The sequence below is a fragment of the Suncus etruscus genome, chromosome 13 (assembly GCF_024139225.1).
Source record: "Suncus etruscus isolate mSunEtr1 chromosome 13, mSunEtr1.pri.cur, whole genome shotgun sequence".
In the NCBI taxonomy this organism is placed as follows: domain Eukaryota; kingdom Metazoa; phylum Chordata; class Mammalia; order Eulipotyphla; family Soricidae; genus Suncus; species Suncus etruscus.
In genome coordinates this window covers 78,995,820-79,019,166 of record NC_064860.1, presented here as the reverse complement: position 1 = coordinate 79,019,166, position 23,347 = coordinate 78,995,820, and the positions used below count along the sequence as shown (strand labels likewise).

Here is a 23,347-nt window from a genome sequence, read left to right as displayed (position 1 = left end):
ACTTGCTTAGTTCTTTGAACTTTTGCATAGCATTTGGGAAAGCAGAGAATAACTTTATTTTTTCATTTGTGCCTATCTATATATCTGTTCCAAAACATTAATTCTTAGAGTGAAGAAGAAAATGAATAAATTGAATAATTAAACAATACACTTCTTTAGCTTTTGCTACTTCCTTTTGAGGACCATTCACTTTCTTATTTCATTGAATTTAACAAAACTTTATATCAAATTTGAAAGTCAACTACCTTTTTTATAAGAAAAACTTAGGCAATAATAATGAAAGCACTGCCAATTTTATTCCTAATACTCAAAATGGGAATGAGAACTGCATATGAATGCAAAATATTTATGCTTTGTAATGTATATACATTATATACTTATAACTAACTTAAAAAGCAATATCAATGTCTACTGTTTACAGAATGCTAAAATTTATTATTGAGTAAATTACTCTGCTTTCTGGTTTTGTGTCCAGTACATATAACCATTTAAATTAAAAATAGCTACAACTTAAGGAAAATATAAAAAGTGATTAGTATTCTAAAAACATGATAATATAAAATTTAGTTTTTGTGAATCAGCTATTTTGCATCTGGCAGTCAGGTGGCATATGTTTTACACCCTGTCTTTATAGAATGGTAATATTCTCAGCCTTGCCATGCTCAGCTTTGTGCCTACACAGCTAAATTGCTTACAAGGCGCTACTCCAGTTCATTCGCCAAGAATTCTTGTTGCTGAATTTAAATCACTGAGCTAGTGTTTCACTGGGATAAGAAAAAAATATAATATAAATACTCAAACTTTCATTTAAATCTTTATACAGATCTTGGTAGAGTTGTTTAGTTTTTTATATAATAATATGTCTATTGACAAATTGATTCTTTATCAATTTGAGAATAGAAGATACAGCAAGAATAGATGGTTTACATTGGGTCAACATATACTTTAAATTATTGATGTTAAGATTTTTAAAGTTATATTTTTCTGATATTGGTAATACATGTTAGAAACTAAGTTTTGACATAGGCAGATAGTATTTATTATATATGTATGTATCTATGTTACATATAATGATTTTTACCTGGTTTGGGCATCTTAAACAACTTTGTTTATCCTAATCCAAAGATGTTCATTTATGAAAAATTATGGATTGCCATGTGAATAGAATTTGGAAATAAATAGAAAATAAAGCTAGGACATGGACCAAACCTCTGTCCTATGTCATCTTTATAGTCTGCTACTTCCTAGCAGATATTTTCATCTCAACATCCTGTTTCTATCCCTCCTTTGTAAGAAATGCATTTATGTATAGATTCTATGAATCATTATACAGCTAACTTGAACTTTCTTATCCTTGTAAGCACCATTCTAGAAGTAACACATGAAATAAAACTATTCTGGGACCAGAGAGATAGCATGGAGGTAAGGCATTTGCCTTGCAGGCAGAAGGATGGTGGTTTGAATCCCAGCATCCCATTTGGTTCCCCGAGTCTGCCAGGAGCGATTTTTGAGTGTAGAGCCAGGAGTAACCCTGAGCGCTGCCGGGTGTGACCCCAAAACAAAAAACAAACAACAAAAGAAACAAAAATAGAAAAGAAATAACACTATTGTTATTTCAGCATTGAGACTTACATATAATTAGTTGTAACATATGACCATAACGTAAGACCATAACATATGGTCAACCATAATTAAGATTTTTACTAGGATTTCTGAATGGGTCTCCATATAGTTCTATTGAGAGTCTAGTTTTATAATTTTGTTTGTAATGCCATTCTTCACAAGTTAAATTTGACAATGAAAAATCACTTCAAAATATGTCAATAAAGTTGATTTGTATACCCTGAAGAATGGCTCTAAATCTCCAATTATTTACACAGGCAATTTGAAATATCTAAGGAATATTTTGCTCTCTAGAAGAATTCAAAGTTATAAAGTCAAAGAATTTAATAGAAACATCTTGGCAATTTATAAGATAGCTGATTGGCAAGGATTCATCCCATCTCAATTTAAGTTACATTAAAATTGGTCTTGGGAATAGCTAAATAAGAATAACTAATATCTTATAAGACTCACTAATATAGTTTAGTGGTAAGTTTGTTAAAGACAGAACATTTTGTCATTTTTATATTTCCCTCCATATTTATTAAATGAACAAATAAAATTATATTAATATTTATAGTATAAAACAATGTTTTATACAAGTATACATTATAAAAATGATTATTACAACCAGTCTAACTGAAACCCATCCGCTTTATAACTACCATATTTATATGGTGAGAACATTTCACATCTCCACACAAAAAATTTTAAATGTAAGCTATAATACCATTATCTATAGCAAATCTGTAGAAACTTTCCTACATAAATTTCTGAAATTTTGAATATTGTGCTAAGTACAAACAATATAAACATATAATATAATACACTAAAATATATTATAGAACAATATAATACTTGTGATTCATTTGAAATACATGTACATGAGTTGAATGTTTACTAACTCATTTGGCTGTTTTAAATGTTTTCTACTTGCTAGATAAATGTAACACAATATGGGAGAAACAAGATAAATAAAAATAAATGCTGGTCATAAAAATAGCTTCTACTTGTAAGAGTAATATTTTTGTATATGTGTAATAGTTTTTCTTGGCTTAAAATAAATATATGTATACTAAATTTTAACAGTTTCATTGTTCTGTTATTTTCTTCTAATATATGAGATAAACTGTAATTTTTATATGGAAGTGATTACCTTATAGTTTCTAAGTTCCTGTTAATGGTTGATAATTTGCACTCCATCCTTTGTAGCTAAGTTATGATCATTAGTATTTTTCATATTAAATACCTTCAACCATACATGACCCTAGTTCCTACCACAAAATTTAAAATCTTTATTTTGAATCTTTATCTGGACAATTTTTGGTAAACGCAATTTTTTTTTTTTTTTTGGTCTGTGAGCCACACCGAGTGTCCTCTGGGCTTACTCCTTACTCTGCGCTCAGAAATTACTCCTGGCAGGCATGGGGAACCATACGAGATGTTGGGGATTGAATCTGGGTCTGTCCTGCGTCATCCATATGCAAAGCAAATGCCCTATCACTGTGCTACCACTCCCACCCTATATATGTTTTCTTAACGTGATTCTTCTGTGCAAATAATTTTTTATCCAGTCCTGTACATTTGAAGAAACCAAATTGGTTGCTTCTCTTTGTCTCTTGAGAATTTATACATGGTCTACTATGTTCAGTTTTTATCTAGAAATGTATTAAAATGTACAAAGCTCTCTGAATTTGATGACATAATCACAATACTATTAAAATCTGTTTATATCTAATATGTATTATTATAAGGAAACATAATTAGACATACAAAGGTGAAGAATCGGAGAAAAAATAATCAGAACAAAAAGTAGATATGATGACCAAATTTAAAGAAAAGTAAAATAGTACATGGATATACAAAGAACGCTGTCTTATTCTGAGCAGTATATTAGTATGAAAGGTATGTGATGCTATAATATCCCTATTGCAACACTTTCTAGATGCCAGAACCTGCTAAGCCATTAAGCTTCTTTGTGTTCTAGTGTTCTAACCCATAAAATGAACATAGTAACAGCAACTAATTCAAACACTGTAAGTGTATTACAAACTATAAAAACAGAACTGAACAGTGCTTGAAGCATAATTAGAACTAACAAATAATATTGATTGCTACAGAATCTCAATGTCAGAATATATTTACATAAAATGTCCATCAGAACTTCCAGAACAATAGAGGAAATTCTTTTATGACATGCTGAATAAATAGTTGACTTCCACATGCATTCTTAGTATGGGAAACCTTCATGTGTTTTGTAAGGTAAACCAATTTGCATTCAAAACAATCTAACTGTAGGAAAATTCTTTTCTATGGATGTTCACATTCAGCTGCCAACACTGGAAGTATGCTATCGATCGGAGATTACTTCAAATTCAAGTCTTATATACTAGAATTAATCTTCCTGTGGTAGACTCATAAATATGAATTCTGCCTCCTGCTTGATTAATTAACTTTTTTTATTACTCCATAGGGTCAACTGGTTCTCTTTCTGCTTCATGCTTTACCATTAATAATTATCGCCAAATTTCTGGCTGTTGTTAATAATGGTGTGGCTAATTTCATTCAGAATAATTGAAGCAGTAAGATTGTGTTTCAACCAATAGACCGGGACAAACATAATAGAAATTTTTCTGAAAAGGAGCTTAAGGAGAAAAGTATGTTAAAACACCAATAAAGGCATCATTTAAATCTACCTAAGATTCTTTCAAATTTTGGATTCAAAATTTATTTTAATTCAAATAGAATATATCATTCTATTCAAGACAATTATAGCATATTCTCAAAACGAAGCAAGCAATGTTACTTACTTGTGGCAAATAAAATATTTGATTAATTTTTTCTATAGACTAAGAGGCAGCAAGCTACCCATACACATTTGAAAAGTATATGTTCTTAGTATATTTGAGAAAACAGCATATTGAAAACTGTGTGCACGAGGCTTTATGAGACATAATACTATGGTTTTTGACATTAAAGTGCTTATATTTTTGTAATGAAGTCCTTGCTCAATAAAATATTGCAGATCTGGGGAACCTTCTAACTACTAATGCCATTTGGTTACTTATGACATAACTTGCAAACCGTACAGTATAGGCAAATAGAGCAGTCAATGATAAGTATAGTTATCTATTTTTCCATAGTCTGCACAATTTCATAGTCACTATACAACCTGTAGGCAAGTTGATCCCTAGCCATGGATGAAAGAACAATGATTTTCTGCTGATCAAAATAAATTCTCTTGACCAAATTTTCCTTGAATTGCATCCTTAGCTTTGCACTTAGATTTGTTCTTGACCAATGTACAGAAAAATAATAGTCAAGAAAAGCCTTCCTTGGGTATTTTTATTTTGCTTGATTATAATTATGATCTATAATAAGTGTTCTCTGCTCTGTTATTTTATCTCTAGCTTGAGAAGCCAACAGTCTCTACAGGGTTATAAATATTGATTACTTGATATTATATATAATTTATAAGTATAATTTTATTCATTTATTTATTCTTAAGCTATGTGCCTTCTTAATTATGTCAGTTCTTATCCACTACATATTTAGTATAGTTGCAATAAAGAATTTATTATAGGTGACTATCTCTTATCAACTAAAATAAGCTACAAGACACTGTCAGAAGAGAAAGACTGGGACTAGAGACAATAGTACAATGGGTAAGGTGCTTGCCTTGCACATGGCTGAATGGTGCAGCCTATATTGGTTTCCCCTTCAACATGGAGTAGGCCCCCAATGTTGCTAGGTGTCTTCCTCAGAAAAAAAAAGTAAAAATATAAGTAATTTTAGTTTGGCTGAGTGATAGACTAATGAGTTGTGTCTCTAAATTAGTGCTGTTATAAGCAGTAGCTCATAATTTAAATAAAAATTTATGCAACCGTTGAGTATAGACTTTAGAAGAAGATAGGCATAGCCATTAGTTATGATTTTAAACTTATCTTCATACCACTTAGAGAGATCTGACTAAAATGCTCAAATTCTCTAGGTTCCTGATTTCTCATAAATAAAATTAGGGAAATAATACTTAACAAAAATAGTGTGAAATATTTAATGAAATAATATTTACAAAGTATTTAATATGATGCCTGACTTTTATTAGTTATATAATAAATATATACAATAATTGAATTATTTTGAAAATAAATTTATCAGTTTTCTTTTCTTTTCCTTTTTTTGGTTTTCGAGCCATACCCAGCAGTGCTGCGGAGTTACTCCTGGCTCTGTGCTCAGAAATTGCCCCTGGCTCAGGAGCCCATATGGGATGCCAGGAATCAAACCTGAGTTTGTCTTGAGTTGGCCACATGCAAGGCAAATACTGTACCACTCTGCTAACTGAATTTATCATTTTTCTATCTTGATATCACACTGGGCTAATCTCAGGGCTTGTTCCTAGTTCTGTGCTTAGGGATGAATCCTGGTGAGGATATAGAGGTTTATGGTGTACCAAGGAGAGAAATAAGTTCAGCTATGTATATGTTAAGTGCCTTTTTCACTCTATACTATTTTTGGTCCTAAGCTTACTATTATTAAATTCTCACATATATTTAGCAATGATGGTTATATAATTTTATCATACTTATATATATTTGAATTTTTTCTTATGCAATTGAATCACAAAAGCTAATCTATTACCATTACAAGGATAACATTGATGTGGTTTTCTTACAATGATAAAAGAATTTCATGTCCAAGCTGGCCTTGGAATTAATAATATTTAATGCCTCATTTATATAACATTGGTATACATCATTCATTCTTTTAAAATATCTGCCATGTTTTAAATATATATGTGGCTATGAAGTCAATTTGAGATTTAAGTTAATCCCAAATATCTATCGTTAAACTTGTAAGTACCTTTTATCTGAGTTGTCTTCTGACTACTGGTTTTATTCATCTGAGATAATAAGCCAAAGCTATGTAATTTTGAGCTAGCTGCAAGAATCATTTAGTCATGGCTTCATTCTATTCCAGGTTTTCATTAATATTATATCATCCTGCCAAGATTGGCAAACAACCACAGTAACATGACCAACTGAGACTACCTACATTATAGTACTTGTATGAATTCTACATAAAGAGATATATTACTTCACATAACCATTTTGGTAGAGCAAGGTATTTCACGGAAATATTTAATGACAGCACAGTTATAATGACTAAGTATATTCACCTGTACAGATAAATTCCTGTTTGGTGACACAATATTAAAATTTTGGGACAGTGTAATTTGAGTAATGATATATTGGAATACTACTAAGTAAACATCATAGTTGGGTCCTTGGGAGAAACTTACTTTCATCTCCTGTTTCAAATTCAAACTTCTGACTGTAGCCACTGTATCCAGTTGCAGTTCTTACTCGTATATGAAATATGTACTTGGTAGCTGGCTTGAGACCACTGATGATGACACTGGGGGCCTTGGACCTTGTAGACGAATAAGTGAGCTGCTCATTTTCCTGAGAATAGAAAATAGGAGGAAAGTGAAGCAAAATTATTCCATTCTTTCTACTGACAATTCAAAGTGAAGCTGAGAAACTCGAATATGAATAACCATTTTTTTATTACAAAGAGGAATATGCATGATATTTTTATAATTTAGCACTTATTTATCCTAATGATGTATATGATATGTTCTCGATTTGGAAATTTATTATGATCATCATCTATGAACTGCACTTGCTATTTAAAGTTTTACTGAGAAATGGTGGTAGTATAAGTGCAGATATACAAAATGGCAGCTGTTTCTAGAGTGACATGGGCACATCAGATTGGACCACACCAGTAGAGCACAAGAACAAGAGTAGGAGAATTCAAATACCCGCTACTCACTTCTACCCGCAGGTAGTGCCAAAATGCCGGCGCTATCCGTGGGTAGACCTGTGGGTAAAAGGAAAAATGAATTAATGGCAATTTAATTTATTTAATTGAAAAAAATTCTTTTTAATCCAGAATCAATTGCTTTGTTCTAGGATTTAGTGATTATCCAGCATTAAACTTTAAATTGTGTCAAATTAAGTCATAAAATTAAAATTTTCCCTCAAGGGAAAATTGACACATCTCCAAGGCTGTCCAGTTTCCTTTTTAAAAGATGTACATATTGTAATCATGGTAGTGGGCTAGATTTTAAAATAGTTTGCCTAGAAAAGAGCATCAAAGATACAGAAAGTTAACAGCATACTTACCCCACCTGCGTAATAAGAGGCAAGCCTACAGGCTTGGTTGCAAGCAGTTAATAACCAAACTTCCTTTTGTCACAAATAAGAAATGCACTTTTTTTTTGCTGAATGTTTTATTGAGTTGGGGCCTTTAATTAGAATATTTGCCCTCCACCATCACTTATCTTAACTTTGTGCACTCGAGTCTGTCCACACTAAACGGGAGGTGGAGATGAATCATTGTTCTTATATTATAGTTTAAAAATTTTATAATGATATCTTATTAAGGTGTCTAGGAAAATGTATTTATATGAACCATTTTAAACTCATAACTCATATAAGGTCAGCAGGTTTTAAACTTAATTCCTCACTATAATTCTCCACTTTCTATCTGAGGTACAAAGGCTAGGGTTGAAAATGATTTTTTAAAATAATTTTAAGCTTTATTTTATATATTTTTTAAAAATATTTTTATTGAGGTCATTGTGAATTATAAATCTTTCCCAGTCAACCAGTGTTGACCTCCCTCTACTATAGTTCCCCTACATGCATCCGAAAGCTCCACCCTTTGCCTCCCAGACTACTAAGTGTAACAGCAACATTTTGTGATTAGCTTGTTTGGGAATGATTTTTAATCCCATTGCTGAACCAATTATTTAACACATAAATTCTGTCTATAACACTATAATAAGAGTTTATTTAGTGACTTATTCCAATAAACTGTGACATCTTGTTGTCAGGGTCCAGTTTGTTACTCAGGAATGCCAATTTTTTTTTTGCCAGATCAAGATTCCCCAATGAAGTGCCTGGTTGGTATAGAGATTGCACATATTTTCACTTCATGTCTCACAGTGATCGTACAAAGACATTCTAACTCAAACTAATTCACCACAAAATAACACACAAGAAACACCTTGAGACTGTAAAAGTCATGAAGGGAAAGAAACAGAGAAACTTTAATAAGTGATTATGTTAGTCCTGAAGACTCAACCAATTATAAACAGCTATATAACCATTCTGACATAAAAATTTATAAAGGATGTGTATAGGATGTTTAAGTAGATTAAAGAAATAATATAATAGTCAACAAAACAAAGAATATATGAGTAAAGAAATGACCAAAATACGAACAGAAAATTTTGGTAGGCAAGGTAAAAAAAAAATAGACTGAAAGATAGCACAGTGGTAGGGCATTCACCTTGTATGCAGCCAATTAAGGAGGAAGATGATTTAAATCCCAGCATCCCATACGGTCCACCATACCTACCAGGAATGGTTTCAGAGCACAGAGCCAGGAGTAACCCCTGAGCACCTCCGGGTGTGACCCAAAATAAAAAAAATAAAAACAAACAATCAAAACTAAACAAAAGACTGAAGTTCCTCACCAATAGAGTAATAGCTGCTGAGGACCAAATAGTGAGCTCAAAGATGAGTTACAAACAATAAGAGATGGCAGGAAAACCTTAAAAAAAAAAAGAATATATGACAAAAGAACTTTTAATAAAATTGAAAGGAAGAACATAAGAATCATCCGGTCCCAGATTTCCAGGAAGGCAACCCTAAGATAAAGAAACAATCAAGAATAACATTGCTGAGGAGTTCCCAGAACTGGAGAGTGAATTAACACAAATCCATGAAACACAAAGGAAACCAATTAAAAGAGATTCAAGTGAAAATCTTCCTAGACATAATAAATAGAATGATGAAAGCCACAGATGAAATAAAATATTTAGAGCAGCAAGATCAATGAAAGAAATTGTACAGATTTACAATAGTAGAATAGTAGGCACCAGCTTTGCATGCAGCAGACTTAGGTTCAAACATCCCAAGTATCTCTTTTAATCCTGAGTTTTTCAGAATGATTTTCAATGCAGAGACAGTAGTAACATCTGAGTTTCTAGGTATGTGCCCTCCCCCACCAAATACATGGAAAAAAATAAACAAAATATTTACAATCAATTTACCAAACAAGATCCTTTTGGCTTAAAAAATAGAGATTGGATATAGTAAAAAATAAAACAAAACAAAAACAACAACCAACCAAACAAACAAACAAAAAAATGTCTTTCCAATAGTATTTACCCAGCAAGATTTTTCTTTAGATTTGAAGAAAAAATACACAGCTTCACAGATGAACAACAGCCCAGTAACATAGGCTCAAAACATCTTTATAAGTAGAAGAAAAGGAGCTACTTTAAGATAAGAAAATTTCCACAAGCACACCAAATGCATGTAGAAAGATGGTGCAATACTCCATAACAATAATATCTCTCAATATCAACAAACTAAATGTACATATCATGAAACAAAGAGTTTCAAAATGAATAGAAAAATTAACCACTCATTCTGCTGCCTGCAATATTCACTTTTGAATAGTCAGGGGAAACACAAACTCAAAGGTGGAAGACAACTCTTTAAACAAACCACTCTCTCCAAGAAGCCAGGGTGACTATACTAGAATCAGGTAACATGTAATTTAGGATCCCAAAAGTTAAATAGGTAATAAGGGTCATTTCTTTTTTTTTTTTTTTTTTTTGATTTTTGGTTTTTGGGCCACACCTGGTGATGCTCAGGGGTTATTCCTGGCTATGCGCTCAGAAGTCACTCCTGGCTTGGGGGACCATATGGGAAACCGGGGGATCAAACCGCGGTCTGTCCAAGGCTAGCGCAGGCAAGGCAGGCACCTTACCTCTAGCGCCACCACCCGGCCCCAAGGATCATTTCTTATTGATAAATTTTATCAGGAATAACTCATACTCATATTCATATTTCTAAACATATGAGTGTAATGAAGGACCTGAAAAGTATTTAAAATGATTGCTAATATATTTGAAGAAAGACATGGATACCAATGCAATAGTAGTTGGCGGCTTCATCACAGCTCTGATACCTTCTGCTAGATCAATTAGACCGAAGCTAGTAAGGAAATATTGGTTTTTATGGAAGAAATAAATGAGAGGTTTTAGCATATATTTATTCTTTAAAAGCCAAATACAATTCTTCTCCAAAGTCAATACCATAAAATCATACCAACTATCTTCTCAGACAATGATGCACCAAAAATAGAAGTTAATCACAAACAAAAATGGAGAAGCAACTCAAACATTGGAAATTCAATGCTAATTATTGAAAAACTAGTGAATCAAAGAGAAAATAAAGGATTCTTGGAAACAAACATGAATAAAGACATGACTGACAAGAATTTATGGGACACAGAAAAAGTGGTGTTAAGAAGAAATTTGTAACTATACAGTAAGAAAGAAAGTGTCCACATAGATAAATATACTAACAACTTAAGAAGCTGGAAAATGAACAAGCAAGAGAAAGAAAATAATAAAATTTAAATCAGAAATTAATGGCCTGGAACACCTAGCTCATCAAAAAAAAAAAAAAAAAAGCACAAAAAATCCAAAAGATCAATGAAATCAAGAACTGGGTCTTTGAAAAAAAAAAAAAAACAAAAAAAACAAAATTGATATACCACCAGCAAGACTCACAAAGAAATAGCAAGGAAAATAACCCTAAGAAACCAAATCAGAAAGGAAATGGGGATGTTATAACAGATTAAATAGAAAGTTAAATGATTATCAAACATTATTTTGAGAATCTGTATGCCATAAAATGAGGAACTTAAAGGAAATGAATAAATTATTGGATTCCCATAATCTACCAAAATGGGATCAAGATGTTTTGAAATATCTGAACAGACCTTCCTCTATAGAAGTCATTGAAATGGTAATCAAATGGCTTCCCCAAATTAAAAGTCAGACCTAGATTATTCATAAGTAAAGTATTTCAGGTCTTTAAGGAAAACTTGCTGACAATCTTTTTCAGGCTTTTCCATAAAATTGAAGAAACAGAAATACGCCTAAATAATGTCTATGCTGTTAACATCACTGATGCAAAAGTAGAGAAAGGCATGATACATTAAGAGAATTATAGGCTATTATCTTTGATGAACACAAATTCAAAGATTCTTAACAAAAACTAGCACATAGAATCCACCAATGAGTCAAAAAATCATATGCCATGACCAAGTAGAACTCATGTCAGATATGCAAGGATGATTTAACATAAATGGGTCAATCCAAAGAATACATCATTGTTGCATTAAGGCCTTAGGATGGACTTGGATGGTGGATGGAGGAAGAGGTCTTTCTCTGCCATCCCAGGCCACGTGGCTCTATCCCCCATTAACCGGCGGGTCTGGGTCCAGAAAAGCGATGAGTATTGAACCTACTCACAGGCAGGCTTCCAGAGAGATAACATCTTTATTCAGCCCTAGCCAATAGATGTGGCTGCTAACCATTTACGCATGCCATTCTTAGCTTGCCCTGCGTCTTAACTCTTTTCAGTCATCTTCCTTCTGACCTCCATGCTGGCAAAGACCAAAAGCCTTAATCCTCTTCTGTCAAAGCCTTATCTACCCTTTCCAAACCCCTCCCCTAAATGGGCAGGGTCTTGCAGGTGAGATCAGGTTACACAGGAATAATGGGAGGATGGGGCCACATCTGCCCCTTTTTTCTTACATAAAGACAAAAGGCATAAGTTATGTGACTTCCGCCTATATCCAAAGGTGGGTCATATTACCATAGCAACAATGTAATAAAGTGAAAATTAATATACCAGCCCTTTTCAAAAACAACATTTCTGCAAAATATACTATACACCTGTAACTTAAAATTGCCTTAATGCTTTTTTACCAAACACTATCCTGACCCAGGACCCAGGATGGACTGAGGTTGGATCGCTGGACATCCCAGATGGTCTCCCAAGTCAGGAGCGATTTCTGAATGCATAGCCAGGAGTAATCCCTGAGCGTCACCTGGTGTGCCTCCCCCCCCCCCCCAATGAAAACAAAAGTGCTTCCCTTAGAAGCAGACTGGTAGTGGGAGATAAATGGATGTGGTGTGGTGGGGAGTAGTGGCCATTGGTGAAGGGATCAGTGTTGAAACATTGTATGCCTGAAACCCAATCATGAATAACTTTGTGATTTCATGATGACTAAAAAGGAATATTTTATCCTATGATTAAAAATGTCTATTGTCCATGAGAAATTCCAGACTAACAAATAAAGTTGTAAATATAAACATATATGTAAAATGTGTCATACTGCATTTATTTTATGGTGTTTCTTAAATATTTAGAACTCTAAAAACCATTTTCTTTAAACTATTTCTGAGGAAAACAATCTTTGTTTTAAAGATCATTTTTAAACTTTATGATCTTATTTGTCAGAACTTTATATGCTACATGATTATTCTGCATCTCAGTGAAGAATTGAATTTTCCATTTCTTCCTTAAATAAAACTGTTTATTAAACATGAATCACAAAGGAAAAAAATCACTCAACAATGCTCAATGAAATAAAAATGAGAAAACAAAAATCTCAACTTGTAGTTATTTTCAAGTAATCTGAAAATTAGAAAGTAAATATTCATCTAGCACAAAAAAAAACAAAGAAATAGTCTATGCAATTATTGTTGGCAATCAGTTGCAAAGGCTTAAACAATGGTGCTTTTTAAGATGAAGGCCTTTATAATCACAGAACTTAAAACACTATGGATAAAGAGGTATGTACAATCTGAAGAAATTATACTGTTTCAGGTAGAAATTTGAAAAATCTTAGACTATTCAATATCCCATCTTATAAACTTGTCAGCAATATAAATGTTTTGCTGTGTTTTACAATATGTAATGATGACTGAGAAGATTTTTAATACTGATGAAAAAGAATTTAACATAATCTTCAAAGAGAAAAGTTACAACAAATTACTCTTTAAAAAGCCATAGGATAATCACCTATTATATCTTTATTGCTTCATCCAAAACTCCTAAATAATAAACTTGTATTCAGCAAAGTTACAATAAATAATGTTGTTTTGCAAGCAACCTTCATTTCTGTTGCATATGTAAGACATGTATCTGTAGCTCTGAGCATATGTAGCTCAAGGTCTATACCTGAATATAGAATTCTGATTATTTATTATCAGGATTTTGATTCATCAAGTTAGAAATGTTTATGCACAAGGAAATATGTTTTTTTGCTAAGACACAGCAGTAAGGTATTGCCTCATTTTCTATTTTGCCATGTTTGAATATGCCAAAGAAGGTGCAGAACGTAACAGTCAGGAGAATGCCTCCTTCTCTGCTATGTCGCTCTCCTGTTAGCTCATTTTCTGAGAAACCAAGTTAGCCCTCACCCATGACAAGCATAGGTCACTATTGTCCCAGGACTTTAGCTAATTGCCTGTCTGCGAGCACACCAACTATTAATTTAAAATAGCTCTCTTGAGGTGATCCTGGTTAGCTACAGAGCTGTGGAGATTGAGTTCTATATCCTGGCAAGCTGAAGTCTCAATATGCTAGAGTAGGATATATGCAGAAGTCTGGAATTTTGTACAAGAGCGAAATTGTCACTATATCAATGCATCTTCAATTATGCTAATCAAGCTATTCTATTATTAATACTCAGTTTTTCATTATTGCTAAAATCTAATTATGCTTCTTATTCCCAAGGTTTCTTACTTTTATACATTTTATAAAAGATTTCAAAGGTTTATTTTTCTGTACTTCTGTTTATATTCTATTCCATTTAGTATCTGTTTTTAGAGTATATTAAAAATATACTTTTTCGAAATATATTGCTTTCCTCTTTTATATTCTTTGTATTGTTTTGCCTTCTAATTTTTCGCATGTGATGCCTAATTCATTCATTCATATATGTTTTTAACTATGTACTTCATGTTTATTCTAGATACTATATTCCTTACATTCTACAAGTTTTCATACAATATATTATGCATTAAAGTTACTACTTTTTAAAATAGCTGATTTTGAATTCTTTGCAGTTTATCTAGGATTAATATTTGCTTACTTGTATGAGGTCAAGACAGTTTATCTAGAAATAAAATACAGTATAAAATATCCAAAGGCATAAATACACTGGCTGAAAGCACAAAGCCCTATGAGTAGGACAGTAGCCACTCAATGCTAAAAGCATTGGTTATCTTCTTCAGTAATGTCTGTTGGCTAAAAGAGAAATTGCTCATTTCATTACCTTTCACTTGATAAGCACAGTGAAAAGACTATGATAAAAAATCATTCACAGTAATTAGTATACTTTATGTATAATATTCCCTAAATAAATATATTTATATAATTTCTTTAATATATTTGTATCCACATATATTAAAAGATATTTTAGAACCAAAGATGTGCCCACAGAAAATCATCAAACTAAATATGCACATTCTGTTCTTTAACAATACTAATTTTTACTTAAGTTTTTTTTTCATTAGATATTTCCTACAAGTCATTTCTCTTCCTAGCTGCTAAGAATCAAGGTTTTCCAGAATATATCTTTATTTCTATAGTGTCAATACTTCAAGGCAATTAAAATAGTTTTTCTTGGGGACAGGAAGCTAGCACAGCAGTAGGGTGTTTGCCTTGCATGCAGCAGATCCAGGACGGAAGATGGTTCGATTCTCAGCATCCCATATGGTTCCCCATGCCTACCAGGAGCGATTTTTGAATGAAGTGCCAGGAGTAATCCCTGAGCGCTACCAGGTGTGACTCCAAGACCAAAATAAATGAATAAATAAATAAAATAAAAAATAATACATCTGTTCCTTACTCTACTATCAATATAATTTTAACTCTATATCAGTGATTTTATAAAAACAAATTAAAAATAAAACAGGTATTCTTTCAAGGATGGAAGCTATTTGCCTTTAATCTGAAAACTTCAATACTGTAAAAAACAATAGGTTAAGGTGTCCAATCCATAAGATTTCAGCTATTACAATCAGAGGTAGTGTACATTGTGATAAAAGATTCAAAATAAAGGAAACTATGGTCTGCAATTTTTCTATCTTGGGCTAATCTTGGCCCTATTCCTACAATGAAACTTAATTAAGCACTTTTAAAACTTAAATTTTTTATTAGAAAATTATACTAAGGGTCGAAGAGATAACACAGTTGATAGGGCATTTGCCTTGCACATGGTCTACCTGGGTTTGATCCCAGGCATCCCATATGGTTCCCTCAGCCTGCCAGGAGTGATTCCTGAGTACAGAGCTAGAAGTAACCCTTAAGCAATCCTGAGTGTGGCCCAGAAAAAAAAAAGAGAGAGAGAGAGAATAAATTAATTCTATAGAGATTGATGGAATTGCTATTGTTTATAAAAAGTCTAGAGCACTGATAGATAAAGCTTACTTAATCAACATAGTTCTCCCAAAACAAATAATATATAGCTAATATTATGTAAATTATCAAGTCTTTCTCCAGTAAATAATTTTCATCAATTCATCTCATGTTTAGATTTTTCCATTCCCACTGAATGAAGTTGATTCAATAGGATGAAAAGTGATCATCTGTCAACTCTTCTATCTCTTAAAATCTTTGAGTCTAGGGAACAGAGAGATAGTACAGTGTCAGAGTTCCCTTGCATGTAGGAGACTCAGATTTGATTCCCAGTACATCATATAGTTTACTGAACTGCCCTAGCAGTTACCTCTTAGTGCTAAGCTAGGAGTAAACTGTGAGTTTAGTCTGGTGTGACCCAAATCTCCCTATTTCCCAATACTTCACAAAGGAAATATTTACATGTAATTATGTTATCTTTTGGGGGGGTTAAATTTTTTGGCTTGTTTTTGGGCTACATCTGCAGTGCACAGGAGTTACTCCTGGCTCTGCCCTGAGAAGTTACTTCTGGCAGTCTCAAGGAACAATAAGGTATGCCATGGATCGAACCCAGGTCAGCCATGTACAAGGCAAACTCTATTCATTGTGCTAACTTTGTCCCTCTCTTTTAAAAACATTTTAATTAAATTATATGTATGATTAAATATCTTAGTAATAATTTTTAAATGAAATATAATTTCTTTCTTGCATAAAGTATAACTGTAGTTCATGCAATTCTTTACAATTTACATGGTGTTTTGGCATACATTCTTATATACTATTAATAGTATACTTTTCTATAAATAGTTTCTCAATGGCAGAAACAATTCTCATTATTGAAAATTTTACCTACTATTTTAAAGATAAATTTATTTTGTTTTTTTGTTTTTTTGTTTTTTTTGTTTTTGTTTTTTTTTTTTTTTTTGGATCACACCCAGCAGCGCTCAGGGGTTACTCCTGGCTTTACGCTCAGAAATCTGGGGACCATATGGATTTCCGGGATTCGAACCACTGTCCTTCTGCAAATGGAGGCAAATGCCTTACCTCCATGCTATCTCTTTGGCTCCGATACATTTATTTTTAAATATGGTTAGTATACACATAAATTTTTCCAATATTATATTTTATAGATAGATTCCAGAAAAGACAGGAGGTTTATAACTCACCCAGTCTTGCAGGGGAAATAAAATATTCTTTTCAGGGCTGGGAATAAAATTTGCTTGATAAGGTCTAAGAGACTTTTCTAGAATTTTTGATGTATGAAGTTACCCTGAAAGGTTTTATTCACAGAACAGTAATAAAATGACAGATTAAAGAATTGCTGGATTCCCTTTATCTTTTTAAGTCACATAAAGTTAATATGATCAGGAATAAGTAAAAATTAATACTCTGCTACAACAATACTTCTTAGGATTGTCTAAAATGAATGGTAAAGTTCTTATTCTACCATCACTAAAATTATAGTTTTGAGAAAAGAGTGTACTACAAGTTGATATTAATGGCTGTGGTAGTAATTTATTTTTGTCTGCTGTCTTTCTCTTTGTTTCTCACCCTGCCTCTCTGTCACATATGTAAGCACATACACATAAAAACACATTCATCAAAAATAATAATCCACCTCTGCAATAATATCTTCAAAACAAAACAAATTAAAAGATCATTGAGAACATGATTTATTATCTACAGAGAGGTATTATTTTCCTGACAAGAGTAGCATGGCTTAGAAACACTATGTTTGAAAGGTGGTACTGTATCTTGTGGCCTGAACAAAAGTTTTAATAAATCTGAAATGTTTCACTTGAAGAAAGGAAGTTATTTCACCTAACTATAAAGAAAGGAAAGGCTGAATATTAGATTTGGGAATTAATTATTTCTTAAAAGAGAGAGACTAAATTTGGTGGACTTTAGTTTCAATGTCACTACATACTTTACCTGGGAACAGATAGTCCTCTTCTTCCTAATTAAAGAATTTCCAAGATTTTTCATAGCTTAACTTTTATGTTCTAATACTTTTAATATTAAATTAGATTCCTAAATGTCATGTACAAACCTTATAAAATTAACATATGAATATTTTGATAGTTTTTCAGTAGCAGTAAAAAAAGTAAGAACTCTACTGTGCTTTGTCCTTTAATAAAATCACAACGGCAACTGTTAAAAATGATTTTATCTACCAGAGGTTTAGGAAAGTACCTAGCTGATGACTTTCCATTATTTTTTTAATTTTTAATATGATTTTTATTTTAAACATAGTAGCTTACATATTGTTGACAATAATATTTTAGGTACATATTTACATAAAATCAGGGGAATTCCATCACCAATTTGTACTCCCTACACCTCCGTTTTCGTCCTACCTCCCATATCCTCCTCCCTCACTCCTGGGGCTGCCAGAATATGTGGTCCCCTCTGTACCTAGCTTACTACTTAAAAGTCTTGCACCTGTTTGGTCTTGGTGCCTCCCTTATTTCCCCCTCTAACTGGGAGGCAGAACTAGATAGTTCAAGTTATGTGGTTTTGTTTGAAGAAGAGAAAAGTAATAAACTGGGGTAAAAGTCTAATATGCTGAAAATGGGTGTAATCCTTCTAGAGGCTCTCATCATCTGTTTGAGAGACGAAGGAGAAAAAGAAGGTGAAACACCCCAACAGTACAAAAAGAAGTGTTGAATATCCAGTGAGCACTCCAACAATAACAACAATAAGCACCACAAAAAAAGCCATGGTCTTGAGATAAAAAACATGAAGGGAACATAAAGAAAGAAAAGAAAAGAAGGAAAAAACATAAATATAAATAGGGATAACAACTTCAATAACTACACCAAAACAAGGAAATCGGCAAGAAGTAGACAGGTAAATAAAAATAAAAAATAATAAAAAAATGAGTATATAAAAATAATATATAAAAAATAAAAATTGTTTTATGCTTTTTGCCTTTTTTTCCCTCATGCACTGGTACAGTAAATATTGGGGTCATTCGAAAAGGAATTCACTTGGCCTAAGAGATATGGGGTCTCTCCACCCTTGGAGTATATTGTCATGGGATTAACTATAGACTCCGTTCAGGTTCATTTACTCTCCCCTTGGTGCTTTCGTGGTGTTTGGAAGACTTCTGCTCCTTCCTGGGTGATAAAATCAGACCTCTATATTTAGAGATCTCAGTATCTGCACAGGTCCAGGAGTGGGATTTATGATGAAATCTTTGTGGTTCTAGAAGTTCTGTTCCCTCAGTGTCATTTTAATTCATCTTCTGTGGTTGGTGGTCTTGGTCTTTGCACTGATCCTAGGATGGAACCTAGGATAGCGTCTTTCATTGTGTTTCCAGAAGCCCCATTCCATTGCAATTTGTCTCAGCCAGATCTTTGGAACTGGGAATCATGGTTGTTGTGCAGGTTGTAATTTAAACCCTAGACTAGAGCTTTTTTATTGGTCCCAAGATATATACAGTCCAGTCATGACTTTCCATTATTTTTATATTGTAATTTTATTTTTAAACATGAATTGGATTTTGAAAACTATAAATCAATGTATCTGTATTTTCTAAATTTATATTTTTTGAATTATTTTTTAATTTTAATATAGAATATGCTTATGAGGAATGAAGAACTTTATGTTACTAAGATAAATCCTACAGACTAATACTTTTAAAGTGTTGTATTGGAGACCACATTGATCTTACTTTGACTAGGACACCCATAGGACTCCTGGGACCATTACTGTGCGTGCATCAGATCCCCCCCACTCCGACACCCCACATGCCTTCAGTTTGCAAAAACGGAAAAAAAATAAGGCATCACAGGCACTTTTGCCCAGACTTAGGTTAAAGTGTAGTATTGTAAATTTCATTGTAATATCAAATTAAATTTGTTAACATTTTTAAAAAGTTAAATCTATGTTTCAATGAGCTAACCCAGAATTTTTTACATTCCTTTTTTGTTGTTATCCATCTTTGTGTATGATATTTGGATTAGATAATATTTACAAAATAAATCATGAATTTTTGGTTGGGTGTCACACCTGGCCATGCTTAGGTCTTTTTTTTTTTTGTTTTGTTTTGGGGCCACACCCACTGACTCTCAGGGGTTACCCCTGGCTCTGTGTTCAGCAATTGCTCCTGGCTTGAGGGAACCATATGGGACAATGGGGATCAAACCAAGGTCTGTCCTGAGTCAGCCACGTGCAAGGCAAATGCCCTATTGCTGTGCTATTGCTCTGGCCCCATTGCTCTGTGTTTTTTATAGAATGCTGCAGAGATGGGATGATTTTGTATATTCTATTCCCTTCTCTAGTACTTGTGTCAATATGTACCTTCAAGAAAACTGCACTCTTTACAATATGTGAACTAAAGTTGGAGTGATATTGCAGCAAGTACAACAATTTTCTTGCATGCAGTCAGCCTGGGTTTGATCCGTTGCCTTTTATATTCACCCTGACTTCCATCAGGATTGAGCCCTGAACACTTCTGGGTTTAAAACAAGAAAACAATGACAAAAACATATAATGTATGTTTTTCTCAAAGCAAAACATCAAATGAGTGTAAGATATAGTATTTAATAAATGTATATTAATTTATGTACACTAAGTAATACACAAAACATGTAATGCAGTGAATATTAGGTACAGCTTGACTCTCATCTGACCAAGAACAAGATTATTGCAAATATTGCTCAAAAATGAAATGTTTTTCAAGGCATATCCATTCAGTCACTGAACTGGGACTGAGAGAGGAGGGAAGCAGAAACCAAGTATAGTTTTTATTCCTCCTGGAGTCTGATGCCTGCCACTGACACCCAGGGATATAATGAGAGAGAAGAGAGAGACAGAGAAACAGAGAGAGAGAGGAGGGGGGGAGGGAGGGAGGAAGGGAGAGAGAATAGACACACAGGAAGCAACATCTCGCTGATGCTTTATCTTTGGCCCCCACAAACAGGCAGGCACTGCTCTGGTCACTATTCTGCCCCCCCTCTAAGGTCCATGATTTTTCCTTTAATAACCAGCACGAAATGGGCAAGGAGTGTGTTCAGGGTGTGTGTCCAAATTCAACTGTCAGTCAGTGGAGTTATTCAAGAGGCGTGTACAAGTCCAGTTGCAACACATCAACACAGGAATGGGGGACTCGAAGGGTCTACCATGCATATTCAGGATGTCTGGAGACCATATGGTGCCAAGAGTCAAACTGAGTTCTGCTGCATTTAATGAAAGCATCTTAAACCCTGTTCAATTGCACTATATTCCTTCTGTGACCACAATTAAAACCACCACACCAAAAGGGAAAATATTAAGCTCATATATAACAGAGTTGGTTTTTTGTTTGTTTTTTCTCCATGAAAAACTTTGTTATTTTTCTTATCTGACATTTTGTATTTTCCATCTTCTCCCCAAATTTGTCTAGTTGAGGGTTGTTTATATATACTGTTCCAGACTTGTTGATCAATATCTATTCTACTATTCTACAAAATTCAGAGTTGTTATCTCTTCTGGAACATCCAGAAGGATGTGGTAGCTTTTTTCTTTTTTTAATAATATCTTTATTTTTCTTTTTATTTATTTATTTAATAATATCTTTATTTAAGCACTATGATTGCAAATATGTTTGTAGTTCAATTGTAGTTATAGAAAAGAACACCCTCGCTTCACCAGTGCTACTTTCCCACCACCAATAACCTCCAACTCTCTCCTCTCCCACCCCATACCTGTATTCAAGACAGGCATTCTATTTCTCTAACTCACTACCATTGTCATGATAGTTGTTATTGTAGGCATTTCCCTAAGTGCACTCACCACTCTTTGTGTAAACTTCATATCATGGGCCAGTCCTCCTAGCCCTTATCTCTATTGTCTCTGGATATTATTACAATAATGTCTTTTATTTTTCTTAAATCCCACAGATGAGTGAGACTATTCTATGTCTGTCCCTTTCCCTCTGACTTACTATAATAGGGTTGTTTATTTAGAGATAAAAGAAACTCTACAATCTGACTGAGAAAAAGGTCCTACTTTAAGAGGCTAACTTTGTTACAGAGAAGGAAAAAGAACTAAAGTTGAATAAGTTTAGGATTTATAATTGTTGTTTACCTGAGGCTGCATTCTGCTCTTTGTTTTGGAATCTCTCCCAGAGATGCTCAGGAATCACCCTGGAGGGTAGGGTTCCTGGCTTGGGGAATGATAAGTGGTGCCAGGATTGAACCCAGGTCTGCAAGTTGCAAGTCAAGTACCCTATACATTTTGTTATTCCTCCAAACTTGCTCTGCTGTCTCAACTAGAATATTTTAACAAACTTATAATCATTAGAGTTGGATGATGTGGCTGGTAACCAATAACATCTCTTTTATTACTTTCATTGATTTACACTGGGAATATCTAATTTAGTGGGGGAGTTAATAAGCAATTTAATAAGCAAGTAGGATGTTCTAAGCTAGTGACTAAGATGTTCTGTAGTGTTTTACGTAATAAATGACAAGATGATAAATTATGCATACATATGAAAAATTTGGAAGTAGCTATTCTAAAATGTAAAACTACGTTTTGACTGCACTTCTGGAGATGTATCATTTAGTATACTATGGCTATAATTTACTACAATCAACTCTTGATTATCTGCCATAATTCAAAATAGAAGACAGCCCTAAATCACTTCGAAATATTTTCATGAGATTTTTCTTATCTACTTTCCAATTGTGCATCTTGTTTCACATAAAATGAAAATTCAATTCAGTTCTTGAACATTCAATGTTGAGCTGTAATAGAAGATGGCACAGGGGCCGGGCGGTGGCGCTAGAGGTAAGGTGCCTGCCTTGCCTTCGCTAGCCTAGGACGGACCGCGGTTCGATCCCCCCGGTGTCCCATATGGTCCCCCAAGCCAGGAACAACTTCTGAGCGCATAGCCAGGAGTAACTCCTGAGCATCACCGGGTGTGGCCCAAAAACCAAAAAAAAAAAAAAAAAAAAGAAGATGGCACAGAAATATACCTAGTGGTAAAAGAATTTTGACCTAAGAAATTAAACATTCAGTCTTCCAAATTGGATAACATATATAGATATTAAGCTGCTTGAAAGAATGCTTACATTTACTGTTATATAAATAGTTAAATTATTATAGTCAGACTTTTGGAGCCGGAGAGATAGAATGGAGGTAAGGCATTTTCCTTGCATGCAGAAGGTCAGTGGTTTGAATCCCGGCATCCCAAATGGCCCCCTGAGCCTGCCAGGAGATATTTCTGAGCATAGAGCCAGGAGTAATTCCTGAGCGCTACCGGGTGTGACCAAAAAAAAACAAAAACAAAAACAAAAACAAAAAAAACCCACAAAATTTATTATATTCAGACTTTTTGAAAAAGATTGCTGCTAGAATGAGATCAATGGAGTTGTTAGTTCATTTATGAACTCTAGGAAGATTATATCATT

The 23,347-nt window shown here is 33.4% G+C and overlaps 1 protein-coding gene across 1 annotated transcript in view; it reads right to left on the bottom strand.

Moving 5' to 3' along the window:
* The window catches only part of EPHA6 (EPH receptor A6), a 973,333-nt gene that overhangs the window by 348,876 nt on the left and 601,110 nt on the right, over nucleotides 1–23,347 (bottom strand). The window contains exon 7 of the mRNA XM_049785675.1: nucleotides 6,902–7,064. Within this exon, the coding sequence (XP_049641632.1) occupies nucleotides 6,902–7,064 (163 nt within the window). The remainder of the gene's footprint in view (nucleotides 1–6,901; nucleotides 7,065–23,347) is intronic.